This window comes from Plutella xylostella, chromosome 27 (assembly GCF_932276165.1).
Source record: "Plutella xylostella chromosome 27, ilPluXylo3.1, whole genome shotgun sequence".
Lineage (NCBI taxonomy): Eukaryota > Metazoa > Arthropoda > Insecta > Lepidoptera > Plutellidae > Plutella > Plutella xylostella.
In genome coordinates, this window is record NC_064007.1 from 634051 (window position 1) to 647950 (window position 13900).

General features: G+C 41.2%; 2 protein-coding genes across 2 annotated transcripts in view; both read right to left on the reverse strand.

Moving 5' to 3' along the window:
• The window catches only part of LOC105393230 (solute carrier family 12 member 9), a 30714-nt gene extending 19468 nt beyond the window's left edge, over window positions 1-11246 (reverse strand). Inside the window, exons 1-12 of the mRNA XM_048630875.1 lie at window positions 11046-11246; window positions 10622-10737; window positions 9506-9643; window positions 7009-7131; window positions 6270-6404; window positions 5673-5807; window positions 5091-5171; window positions 4510-4631; window positions 3510-3641; window positions 2925-3000; window positions 2423-2602; window positions 1528-1617 (exon numbers count right to left, since the gene is read on the reverse strand). Of these exons, the coding sequence (XP_048486832.1) occupies window positions 1528-1617; window positions 2423-2602; window positions 2925-3000; window positions 3510-3641; window positions 4510-4631; window positions 5091-5171; window positions 5673-5807; window positions 6270-6404; window positions 7009-7131; window positions 9506-9643; window positions 10622-10625 (1216 nt within the window). The 5' untranslated portion in view covers window positions 10626-10737; window positions 11046-11246. The remainder of the gene's footprint in view (window positions 1-1527; window positions 1618-2422; window positions 2603-2924; window positions 3001-3509; window positions 3642-4509; window positions 4632-5090; window positions 5172-5672; window positions 5808-6269; window positions 6405-7008; window positions 7132-9505; window positions 9644-10621; window positions 10738-11045) is intronic.
• Window positions 11247-11624: 378 nt separating this feature from the next.
• LOC105388669 (probable small nuclear ribonucleoprotein G) lies at window positions 11625-13355 on the reverse strand. Its single transcript, XM_011559626.3, has 3 exons — window positions 13208-13355; window positions 12823-12970; window positions 11625-11787 (listed from the first exon to the last, which is right to left on the reverse strand). The coding sequence occupies exons 1-3, from the start codon at window positions 13237-13239 to the stop codon at window positions 11737-11739; spliced, it is 231 nt and encodes a 76-aa protein (XP_011557928.1). The 5' UTR covers window positions 13240-13355; the 3' UTR covers window positions 11625-11736.
• Window positions 13356-13900: the final 545 nt, after the last annotated feature.

The following is a 13900-nucleotide window of genomic DNA, read 5'->3' on the forward strand; positions in this document are numbered from 1 at the left end:
CTTCGGCTAGACCTTTTCAAGGTATCGGTACGGATTTTGCTGGACCTTTCCAGGTCAAAACACATAAGTTACGGAATCCGAAAATCACCAAAGCATACTTATGCGTGTTCGTGTGTCTGGCCACAAAATCGGTTCACCTGTAGTTGGTTTCGGAACTATCTACTGAGGCTTTTATTGCCGCCTTGTCTCGGCTTGTGTCAAGGCGCGGCTTGCCCTCCCTTATTCGGTCAGACTGTGGCACTAATTATAAGGGTGCTGATAATTATTTAAGGGAAGTTTATCGTTTTATGGAACAAAATCAAAATTATATCGGTCATAATATGTCCAAGCGCGGTATTACTTGGATTTTTGATCCTCCAGCTTGTCCATCATGGGGTGGTTTGTTTGAGGCTGCGGTTAAATCGGCGAAAACTCATTTAAAACGGTGCATAGGGGAAACAAAATTAACTTTTGAGGAACTTAGCACGGTTTTCTGCAAAATTGAGGCCGTACTGAACTCTAGACCTTTGTGTCCCATCTCCTCAAGCCCTCATGATCTGGAGGTATTGACCCCTGGTCATTTTCTTATCGGTCATCCGCTCTGCTCTACCGGAGTATCCGTTGCAAGATGTGAAGATGAATAGATTAAGTCGGTTTCAGCTGTTACAGCAAATTTCACAAAGTTTTTGGCATCGGTGGCACTTAGAATATCTTCACACTTTGCAACAGCGGGTCAAATGGACGGACTCCACCTCTCCTCCTAAGAAAGAGGACAACGTCCCTCCTCTTCAGTGGAATCGCGGTCGGATAATTAAACTCTACCCAGGATCGGATGGTGTGGTCAGATTAGCGGATATTCGGGTTGCAAATGGAGCAACGCTCAAGCGGGCAATAGGTAGGCTATCTAGACTGCCTTTAGACTAATTACAAAAAAAAATCGGTTGTACGTATATACTTGTATACTTATTTATTTTTAAGCAGCGGTTACTGCTTAGGCGGGAGAATGTTCGGTACCGACGAACACTTTAATAATTGTATGTGGGTAGGTTCTTATATTTGTATGTGGGTAGGTTCTTTTATTTTTGACAGTCTTCTCAGTCGTTGGCAGCCTCTCGTCGGGTTAGCTGCTCTTGTTATTTCGGCGCGGTCTCGATATTCGCAATATTTGTATTTTCGGTTAAATATTACCAGCTGCTATTAGGCATTATATTTGTGTATACGATTATAAGTGGACATGTGATTTTGTGTGTGAGAACCTCAAGATTAAAACGGATTACTCAAGCATCGGGAGGGCCCTCCACGCCGAGCTTTGGACCTTGAACCATCACGTGAGCAAAAACCTATATAATATTTATTTTATTAAATATATTTATCCAACAATACGTGATAACAAAAGTTCCGAGTTGGATGCCCGACAAGAGTGGAGTTTAAATACACAAATATGTGCTCAAGTCTTTAGTGTGGCCTAAATATAGTATTAATTCGTACATTAGAACTAATATTACTATACGATTATAAAAAATGTAAATGAAGCGATGAACCACTTACCAAATATATCATCTTTGGCCAGAGCCTCCAGTACTCTGGAGGCGCCAATCAGATTGGACAACCCGGCGGAGAATGTCGCCATCAACATGCCTGCGGACAATATTAAATATTACTTATGTTACAAGTTACGAGTATGCTCGAGGCCTCGCATGTTTCTTCTTGGAAGATTATATTTGACTGGTAGAAAATGCTTTATGCATTAAGTTAACCCTTTGTACACTTATTTATATATTAATATTTATATTTTAAAACTAGCTGTTCCCGCGCGCTTCACTTCGCCTTAAAAAGTTTTCCCGTGGGAATTCCGGGATAAAAAGTAGCCTATGTTCTTTCCCAGGGTCTACACCGTATGTATACCAAATTTCATTCAAATCCGTTCAGTAGTTTTGGCGTGAAAGTGTAACAGACAGACAGACAGACAGACACAGTTACTTTCACATTTATAATATTAGTTAGGATAAAATAAAAATTAAAATATAGTGAGAAAAAACAAGGAAGGTATCATAGGCAGCAGGAACACGTAGTCCCGCTGCAGCAGCCCCCTCAGCGCCAGGCACCACGCCGGCGTGACGTGGAGCAATGAGCGCTTTGTGGAGACCAGGGCTCTTACAGTGAAGGCATCGTGAGGGAACCTGCGTATCAAGAGTTAACGCATCCAGATTTTTGAATCCTTTGCGAAAGTCACAAAGGTTTCATTCGAGACAGAGCAAGATACAGATATCTACCTACTACACCCACAGAGAATACAATAGAATAGAATAGTCGGTGAAGACTTGCATCAACTACAGACAGGCGACGGGCAGGTTAGACACCTTTGGCGACTTCTTGTATCTGAAGCCAAAATCCACTTCGGGTCTTTCTTTTCTGTCTCTCTGTCTTTCTTTCTCTTAGTTACCTGTAGCGACAGCAGGCGGCCATATATTAATCGGCAGCAGAAACACGTAGTCTTGTTGCAACAATGATCTCGTGCACGCCGCCGCCGCCAGCGCACTGAGCGCCAGGTACCACGCCAGCGTGAACGCCAGGGCTGCTAGCGTGCCCAGCGGGATGCTGCGGGACGGGTTCTTTAGCTCTCCTGCAAGGGAAAAAGCATGTGAGTGCCGGTGTTTTCATATTTCATTTCAATAAAGTCCTAGAACAAAATTTGATTAGAATGACTCTCAGAGTGACCCTCTTTCAGCTTAATATACAGGATGTTGTATATCAAACCTATCGCATTACAGTACCTAACACCACACGTACACCGGAAGTGTTCACCGGAAATTATAGAATTTCGATTTTGCTCATGTCGCCTGCACAGGTCTATCCCCACACACGTTTCGGTATAGGTCTATCTCTCCAGCGGTCCGCAATGTGTGTGGCTGCCATAAATTATTGTAAATAATAATATATCTCACCGCTCATGTTAGCGCCGGCCATGACGCCCGTGACCCCGGTGAACAGCACCCCGAACACCGCCGCGAAGTCCACCGGCTGAGAAAACAATACATAGGTATAGAAAGAAGAAAGAAAGAATAAAAATATATTTCAGGTACAGGTTAATCGCTGCCTGTCCATCGGAGCAGAGAAATGTACCAATGAGGTTGCGTAAAAACTCCGCTCATGCAATTTCATTGGCCGATTTTTGCCTCGCACACCGCTCCGTTAGCCCACTCCACTCTAATGGACAGGCAAACTAAGGCGCGTAAATTAAATAAATATGTAAATGGTTTATTCATTAGAATAATAACAAATCGAGTAATTGTTGCTTATGCATTTTGAGCGAAGTTTTTAATAATTCTACAATTATATTCCTCGATTGTATTATAGGTATCGATAGATGTCACTCTAAAAATAAACATTGCTGCAACCAGCGATCCTAACAGCAGAGGCTAACAAGCCTTTTCATGGTCCTTGGAGCCGGATAATTCATTTATCTATCTACCTGGCCGACGAATTAAGTGGAGAGCCGAGAATAGTGCTATATCTTTTGCCGACCATACCTGTCCACCATCACTATAGTCCACGCCATACTGCGGGTACAGGTTGTCCCGCAGAGTCGCCATGCTGAGCCCCGTGTAGTTGGCGAAGCGGCTTTGGTTCGCTGAGAGAGGGTTGGAGGCGGGGATCTCGATCTGCGGGTTGAGAGGGGTATGTGAGGTTATAGAGTCCTGTATCAGAAACACTTCGAAGTAAGAAACCGGCAGACATTCATATGGAAAACTGGGGGAACCAGGCCAGGTAACGAAAGTGTAACATTTTATTATCAGACTTCCATACACTGATTCGATCGATCGGAAGCTCCAGCCAGGCCTTGCGGATTCTGTTCGGGCTTCTCCAGTACCAGCAGCAATGGTCTATTATCGACGTCGATAAACTGTTACTCGTTTAGTGCTTCACCAATCACAGTGCCAGTAACCAGAGTAGCAGCTGAGAAAATCAGAAAAGCCACTTACCTCGACAAGGATCGAACCATCGCCCTTCGCCTTACGAAGCAGCTGCGCTACCAACATGCCACTGATGCAGTTACACTATCGTTACTAAAACCAGCCATCCCTATCAGCCGACGCTTGTCAGCTGTTATTGTAAATTACCCCCAATTCCCTTACCTCCATGGGCGGCGTGATGAAGAAGCTGAGCAGCACGGTACAGAGGCACACCAGCATGGTCACCCAGATGGCGAGGCAGGTGGGATAATCCAGTAATCACCTATGCCTTTGTTTAAGAAACCCGTTGGATTGTGCTATCAGTAACCGGATTGTTATGAAAAACCGGGAAAAGCTTTTATAAGAAACCGGAAATTAACGGGATGGCTTCAGAAACCGAATATTCTTACTATAGAAACCTTGATAACCGCATAGAAAATCAGAAAAAGCCTTTCCACGGCAAGGATCGAACCCTTCGCCTTACGAAGCGAGGACGCTACCAACACGCCAACAATACAGCTACCAGATTCACCGAATCTGGCAGTCATTATCAACCTATTGACCCTTATTCCCTTACCTCCATAGGCGGCGTGATGAAGAAGCTCAGCAGCACGGTGCAGAGACACACGAGCATGGTCACCCAGATGGCGAGGCTGGTGCGGGCGAAGAGAGCCGCGCCGCTCAGGCTCACGCAGAGACCTTGGGGGAAATGTATTGTTTTAGGATTAGGAAGATAAGGTAATGGAAAGTTCTGGCGCCGTGGTGGCGTACAAATATGGAAATTCAGATTTGGGTTCATATCCTGGTATATACTTACATATGTACACCTAGATGTGTGAACCCACATACCCTCAGTGGATGAGGGTGATGGGTAATGGTCCAAGCTTAAAAAGGCAGTTTAGACTTTAAGGGAATATATGCATTCACAATCCCGCAGATAATATAATGGATAAGGTATTGATTCCTTATATCATTCGTTCCTCTATGCCGTAAGGAGTACAAAATATAGCGGAGGACAAAATAACATGCCGTAATAAGTACAGAATTGTCACAGATTAAACGTGATTGGCGCACTTTAATGTCGGAGGCCAAGATCCACTTCAGGTCGCTGAGCCAGCGGAGTAAGTAAGTAATAAAATAAGTACAACTATGCCGTACCTGTGGCGTTCAGTATGGTCCGGTACAGGAACCGGTACCACCAGCTGTCGGGGATGCCGTGCCCCGCGGCCACCAGGTAGCCTGGGGGAGAAGGGAGATTGTATTTAAAACTGTGTGTTCTGGTGATAGATAGGCTAAGAAAGGTAGAGGTGATTAGCGAATGACGTATGGTTGGACTGGTAAAGTAGCATTGTTATTCAGACATTATGTAGAAATTTTCATATAGCTCTTTGTCCTTGTTTGTTTTGTATTATGACGACGAATAGACATGTTCAATAATTTAAATATACAAGCCAAAGTGACGTTGTCCGAGACCACGAACGGGAAAACGTACCGTGGGATGAACTCTTTTTTTCCAGATCGACGTCTTTAGACAGTCAGCCGGTAGTGGCTGAATGAGGAAGGCCGAGAACACATTATTCTGGCACTCATTAGGAGCTCATTTCCAGCAGTAAGCGATTATTGGCAATGACAGTATCACTTACATTAATATTAATGTAATGGGTCCGCGAGACGATCAAGTCGGCTTGACAAGTCTACGTGCTTGACGGCTCGGGGACCCATAAACGATATCCCACTCACCGGAAGGTCCAAAGTTCTCCACCAGCGCCTCAGTGCAGGCGGATATGCAGAGGGCGCTAGACACCACATTTGCAAAGAAGAACAGAGTGCCGATCGCGCCACCGAACTCTGGACCTAGAGTGCGGCTGATCATGACTGAGATTGCAATGTAAGGTAATCACATAAAAATCATACAAATGTTATAAACGATGACTTTGTTGTACGGATGGATGGATGTTTTTTACTCTGTTATAGGTAAAAGGCTGAATCTGATTTTATGAAATTCGGTATGTAGGAAGCTGACATCCTCGATTAACCTATAGGCTACTTTTTATCCCAAAATTCTTAGGGGAAAACTTTTAATCTAGCAGGCAACAGCTGAAGATTGTATCATATATAATGAATGATGATACATATAAAAGATACAGGGTGTTCAGATTAAACCCTTGCGTCACCTCTTCTTAGCATGTAGTATGCAACACCTTGTAACGTATTTCGTAACTTTACCAGCCCCTTCCGTCTTACTTTTACAACAACCTGTATAATTTACATACCTTAATCATAATTTATACACTTATATTATACATTTAAGCCATAAATAATAATAACAAAGGATACAGTAAACGCCGCCGCCCTCCACGGCGCCATTGGTCGAGATGGCGCAGATGGACGCCACCGTGAACAGCACTATGAGGTACGCCAGCGCGAACTGTGCCAGGGTGACTAGCAGGCCGGCGTTGCCTACCAGATAGCCTGGGGGTGGGAAGAGAGAAAGTATTATTATAGTTATAACGCCACCGTGAACACCACTATGGGGTACGCTAGTTCGAACTGTTGTATAGTCACCAGCAGACCGGCGTTGCCTACCAGGTAGCCTGGGGATTATGAGAGAGAATGATAAGTGGTACAAAAGATCGGTATAAGGATATGGTATAAGCAAAGATTTCGAATATAATATATGGTAGAGGCGGCATATGGGCCAAAAGTTGCTTTACCTGATAAGTCTGGGGATGAGGAGAAAGAAAGATAATAGGTAATTATTATAATTTTTCTTGCTTTAAATTAAAGAGCCAGACGCAAGGGGCACTCGTCCACGATGTGTTGGTGGGAGAAGCCTCAGAGACCTATGTGTAGCAGTAAACGATCAGAAGCACAGTTGATTTATTTATCTTAATAAAATATAACGTGGCCAAATTTGTTTGCCTCTTCTTGGCAAAATCATCTTCACACTTATACTCTATCTTCTTTCTTCTTATAGAACAAAAATAGGCAACTTTAATGGCATTCTGGTTGTCCTGAGTACCTTAATCATCCAGAGGCATAAAATGTATACATACATAAAAGCTTGTTCACTCACCCATCCGTATAAACACGAGCGCGCTGAACATGCTGAGCACGACGGGACAGAAGACGCCGGCGAACGTGCCCACCTTCTGCGCCGCCGGCGCCGCGCCGCGGAACTCGCCGAACTCCACGTAGCCTGAGGACGAGGAATGTTGAGGAATGTTGAGGACGGGGTGTAGTTTGGGATGGTTTACTATTTGTGGCAGCGGCGCTATACTGTTAGGGCGTTGTCAAACAGGATGCGTTACTAGTGAATAGAGCGCCAACGCTATCGGTACGCAACGCTAGCGCTGGCGCTCTATTTGACCGTATTTTACTATAGTAGTACAGCACATCTTCTTAGCGTCACAGCGCGGCGTCAATAAGTTAGCGCTCTGACGTGCGCTAGTAACGCGTCCTGTTTGACGAAGCCAGTCTTTGGCCGAGTTGCACAATGAAACTATTTACTAAGGCAGGCTTTCGACTTTAAATCTGTGTATCTGCAATGTATACTGTCAATCTAATCAACAATGGATGGAAATGCTGAGCACGACGGGACAGAAGACGCCGGCGAACGTGCCCACCTTCTGCGCCGCCGGCGCCGCGCCGCGGAACTCGCCGAACTCCACGTAGCCTGGGGACGAGGGAGGAACGTTGAGGAATGTTGAGGACATACCTAGTGTATCTTCGGTTGGTTTACTACTACGGATCAGTCACATCCTAACGGAAAAATCCCATTTTTCCACATTTGGCGCATATATACAGTAAAATCGCTGTATCTTCGTCATTTCTTGTCCGATTTGGATATTTCTTTCACCATAAGTCATGTTTTTTTACTGCTATCGATCAAAATGCTTAACAAAAGTCGTGTCTGATCTGATCCTCATTGTGGCGGGGCTAGACTGTGAGTCTTTTGCCGACTTGCACAAAGGAACTATAAACTAATGTGGACTTTGGACTTTAAATCTGTGTATCTGCAATGTCTACTGTCAAAGCAAGACGCGGAACTCGCCGAACTCCACGTAGCCTGAGGACGGCGGAGGAAGGGTGAGGACGAGTGAGGAATGTTGAGGACAATCAATCCGAGCGTCCACAGAAAGCTAAACAAAGCTAGTTCGCATAGGTGAGCCAGTTTTTCATATATAGTGCGTAGTTTGCGGTGGCGTAAGTGTATGTAAAACTGGCTCAACTTTACGAATTAAATTAGTTTAGCCGGTAGTGGCCGTTCGGCTATATAGGCTGTGTATTTTTGGTTGGTTTACTAACTGTGGTGGCGGCGGCGCTAGACTGTTCGTCTTTTGCCGAGTTGCACAAAGCAACTATTAACTAAGACGGTATGCTGTGTATCTGCAATGTATACTATGTCTAAGCACGGCAACAATGGAGGAACATGGACAACACGACGGGGCAGAAGACGCCGGCGAACGTGCCCACCTTCTGCGCCGCCGGCGCCGCGCCGCGGAACTCGCCGAACTCCACGTAGCCTGAGGACGGGGGAGGAAGGATGAGGACGAGTGAGGAAGGTTGAGGACATACGTAGTGTATGTTCGGTTGGTTTACTAATAAGGATCAGTCACATACTGCACTGTATACTGTCATAAAGCAAGGCAACAATAGATAAAAAGTTGACAGTAATATAATAAAATAAAACAATACCGGGTGTTAAGAACACCCTGTATAATAAAATGTTCCTTCATGCAACTCAGCATTAAAACAGCACAAAATTAGCAGTAGATGTTTTTATAACAGCCTCTTAAGTGGAAGGGCATGTAAAACAGTCAGGTCTGCGATAGCACTGTGCAGTTTTGTCGGTTAAAAATTTTACTTACTTACTTGGGAATTTTTCAATACAGGCAGACATCACAAACTACACAAAACCCGAAAAGACAGTACAAACTAAATTACACCCAATTAAAAGTTTTCGATATAATATTTTAACGTTAATATTTGAGTATCACTTTCGCCACTTATACTTTGCAACTGGTTATTTGGAGATTATTTATTTTAAATTACGGTTTATTAACCTAGAATGCACTGAATAACCTGGACATTGATAGGGTATCAGCAGCCATTATGCTGTGTAAAAATATGCAATCATTTTAGTTGCATAATTTTAATTAAGTAGTTCATTTATTTGTTTACTTTGTTGTGTGAGTTTTGTTTACATCTTTTTTTGTAGAATACTTTGGCGAAGATAGACATAAAACCAGTGGTTACTTAATTTGTAGTGTGAGAACAAAAATACTTACCAATTATTAAATACCGTGAGGTGTATATCAAATAACAAATTGGTTAATCCAAAATTGCTGATGGGAATCCTGTGTGGACTTTTCATCACATTAGAGTAGGTACCTACATAAATACCTATAATTCTCGCGTCATGTTAGGGGCAGCAGTTCTGATAATGATTGAGTCTATGTTAGCCTAGTTCAGTCAGCTTCAAGAGTAGTAGTTATGATAAAAGATATCATTATGACTTTCCTCTTTGCTCCTCTATTTATGGTATAAAAGAAGTAAGTAATTGGGCTTACCATCCCCAGAAGTAGACACGGGGCTGGAGCGGTTCAGTCTCATCCGGACTCTGCTCATGAAGCCCGGTCGCTGCGAGGAGCTTCCGTTGAGGCTCGGAGACAGCGGGTCTAGCGGGTCACTCATGTTCATTTGTTTCCCTGAAAATTAGAAGAGGTTTGAATAGTTAAATGTTCTGGAAAACTTTTGACTGGGATGTTGGACATTGTCATTCCATGTGATTTCACATCATAAAATTTCTAATAGAATAGCGAAGCTGTAAATAGACCTCCCCTGAAGCAAAACAACACTCTGACTTCATACAAAAGTCCAAAATCACCTATAAAATAATCTATCTAAGACACTGATAGATCCATTACTGATCCTCTGCAAAACATTGAATGATCACTGACCTCCGCATTTCTACATCCTTCACCATCAATACATTAACATAATATATTATGTACACATACATGCAAGAAGCGGTGCTACATAATTTTGGAAATTAATAAACATTCTCAGTTTACAATCCATTCAATTGGATTTCTGACACTATTTACAAATTTGGGTTTGCGGGGTCAAGTGACAGGATGCAAGCTCATCATCCACTGCTGTTCATAAACTGAGGAGCGTAAGACTTCCCAGCTAGTTTACTTACTGAAATTTGTTTGATATGGTATGAAATAAGACACAGTGAAAAATCTATTGTGTTGCTGGGTTGTAAAAGGTTCATTTCCAGCATAATTATCATAAATCTTAATGCAGAATAGGTACTTCAACTGCTAGAAAAATTTTATGATCTGCTAAAATTGTAATCTACCATAACTGAGTTTATTTATTACTATAACATGTGTTATTAGTTATCTAAACTAGAAGAGATAGAGAGAGATTGCCCACACCCAGCAACTTGTACCTACATAATGTGAATCATGATAATGTAGAAAAAAGTATAAGTGTAATGAGACTAATGAGATATGTATCCACAGATATCACAATGGATGGATCCTAATTATTTTTTTTGCTGTAACACACCAAAATTACAGGAATATAGTAAAGCAAACACCCAGAATTTCTCCTAAACATGCACAAGTAACTACTAAAGTTATCTCTACACAAAGAGGATATCAGTATAGTCTTACTCATGTTAAAATGTCCCGTTTGAAAGCAAAACTCAGCACACTCTCACAATCCAAATGTCACAAATAGTCTTGTAGTCAACATTATTCACAGCCAGGACACAAATCAAAACAAACACCTACAAATGAAAAAACTATTGCAATAAAACCAGTTAAATGTACAGCGATTGTTCGCTAATTGTTATTCAACCTACATTCCCACAACTTGAATACGAAACTACAAGGATACACGGCACATTCTGATAAATTAACTATTGAAAGTAACTTCTGTGCCAATGTAATTATTGTCCCAAATATTACTCCGATTGAACTCAACATTAACAGTGTTATTTATCGTGCCAGAAGTGGTGTTCGATTTCTATTGTTCGCTAAAAAATACAGAATGAATCATGAACACACACCAAAAAAAGTTACAAGTTTCCCTTACCGTTAAGTAGTGTAAATATTGAGTTAAACTAATTATAATGAGGTCAATCTATATCATAATGTTCTTTGTCACTTCAGTATCATAATTAACTAATAGATAAATGTATAAATCATAGTAAAACCAAAATAAACTGTATTTAACAAGCTTAGCTTGCACAACAACACAACAAATTGAAATGTCACTTCCTTCAACTGTCAGTGTCATATATGACAGATGTCATCTCATGATCGAAATGACAGAAGTAAAGGGTCCGTTCATTGTTGAATTGATTTCTATGGTTCATTCATTGTAAAATCATCTCAATACCACTCCAGACTGAAAAAAATGATTTAGATGTTTCCTATGGCGTATTCTTGATAACGCTGTAAGTACTGTACCCTTGATGCAAGGAACAAGGACTGTGAACAAGGATAACGATAGGGCACTAAACAATTTACAACACAGCATGCATAAGGCATAAGGCAAACAGCCGTTCACAGCAACCAAAATAAGCATTGTGTGACTATTCTCGCCTTGTCCTTTTTCATTTAGTTGAAAAAAGTATATTGCTAACTGGGCCAATTAAATGAAACAAAAATATACATTTTAGGTATTTATTTATTGAAGTTATTGTAGTAAAACACAAAGATCTTGGCTTGCCTTTTGGTAGTTAACTTAAAAATATAACTTAAATTAAGAAATTAAACTTAAACTATAGTCTATCTAATGATTCCAGCATGATTATGCTATTCCCTCGAATGACCTGCAACAAACACACAGTTATGGATCAGTAAAGTATGGAAATATCAGAAGTTAACAATACCTATTGCAATCCAGTTATAAAATTGATAATCTTTATTTTCTGTATACCTAGCATGGGTCGCAAGATACACTAAAAATTGCCATGTCTTGTCAATGCTAGGCATGCTAAGGCAAACTGCTATAAACAAACCAAAGCTTTGTCCTACTTAGTAGTAGCCATCATTTTACAACCGGCTAGTTGAACATATGAATGTGTCAGTGTTCACATTTCTGATATGGAAATTTACAAAGTGAATGGTTGGTAAGACAGAATATGAATAACCGGATGTAGGACAGTGTTATTTTCCTTTAACGCTGATCATTTAACATGTATTGACAAGCATCCAAATATGGGAGCAGTAATTGTACCAAAACAAACCTAGGTGTTTGCACTTGGTGGCTAAATAAATTTAATTGCATCCTTGACTGAGTAATTTCATCTCAACAGTCCATAGCGCAATATTATTTCTGTTATTGAAAAGTTCAATAATTGAGAATCTAGTACATATTCTATTCTGGTAGGGGGTAAAGTTCCTGTACGTGGCTCTCTCAAGTGTAACCTTTGTACATATCCCCTTGATTTCAGCTCAGCTAGCCTAGCTCCCGAGTAAACTGGAGTAGCAAGCCTGGGTGTTGCAATAGCTGAGATAGGCGCTCTGTTGGTCCAAGAATAGATAATCTTGTTTCTGTAGTAGGTGGACAAGCTAACAGAATATGTTCAACTATCTCATCTACTTCCTTACATGTCATACATAAGGGACTAGTTGAGTTACCTATCACTTAGTTTTCTGTCTGTGATTGCGTGCAACAGGATATTGTAGTGATATCCTGTTGCAGGCAATCACAGACAGAAAAATATCTGTTCACTTCTAAAATTGCACCCATTACAAAGTTAAATAAGACTGTCCTACCATGAGATCAATGCAAAAACCCAAAAAAAAACATACTGGATGAGACTACGGCTCATCTGTTAATGTTACATTCAAGGTCCACTTACAACCATGCCAATGTTGTTCCTCTGGCCGTCCTTGCACTCCTCGACGGACTCGTCCAGCACCAGGTTCATGAAGGGGTCGAAGCCGCGCAGCACGCCCGTCACCGCGCGCCCCGCGTTCAACTTGATCGACAGCTTTTTGTCCATGAACCTGAAGTTTAGGCATGATGATGGATTATGAGTTATTGTAAGGATTGTTGGGGGTTAAATTGGCAGGGTTGGATTAAAATAATGAGGCAATGGTGTGGATGTTCGGTCGGGGCGGAATGGTTGTGTATATTTGTTGTTTTACTGACGAAAACAAAAGATTTGAAGGTTAGGAAATGGCGTGCAAAGGACGCGTAGTTTGTATACCATGTTTTGTTGTTGTTATGCGTTTGAAACTTACTTTTTCAATTCTGGGGGGTGTGCCTTGGACATGTTTGTAGTTTAATAAAGCTTTTTCACAAAACTAGACGGGATTTCCCTTTGTTTTATGTAAATAACAAAATTATTGAAATCGTGAATCTGAACCGGAATTTTTTGTGTTGCCAACAGTTCAGTGTTGCAACAGTTGCCAACAAAATACGACAAGACACGATCACGATGTGATTCAGACGATAAAAATATAAGAAAAGAAAAAAACACCGAGGTACGTAGGTAAACAGCTGTTAAATAATATCAGTGATAGTGTATTTAATTTTCCAATAAAACTCGCCCGAAAATAATAAATACAAAGGCAGTTACTTATTTAGTCTGACAACACTAAACTTAGACATTCAAGAATTCATTCCGAAACCACTGCAAAAAGCAATAACATCATAATAATATTATTATCAGTATGTATATGTGTTGGATTTAGCAGCTTTTAAAATATTAATAACTTCCCAAGATAAGTCATGAGTATTTGGTGAAGAGTGACGGTATTTGGTAAATATGTACTAACTGGCAAAATATAAGGTAACCAAATCATAGTTTACGAACGTACGCAAAAAGTCAAGTGATTTGACGAGTTGCTAGTTGTCATATTATACAACTCAAATACGCTATAAATTTTATAAAACGCTTTTAATTTGATAATCTATTCTACAACTTGGTTCTA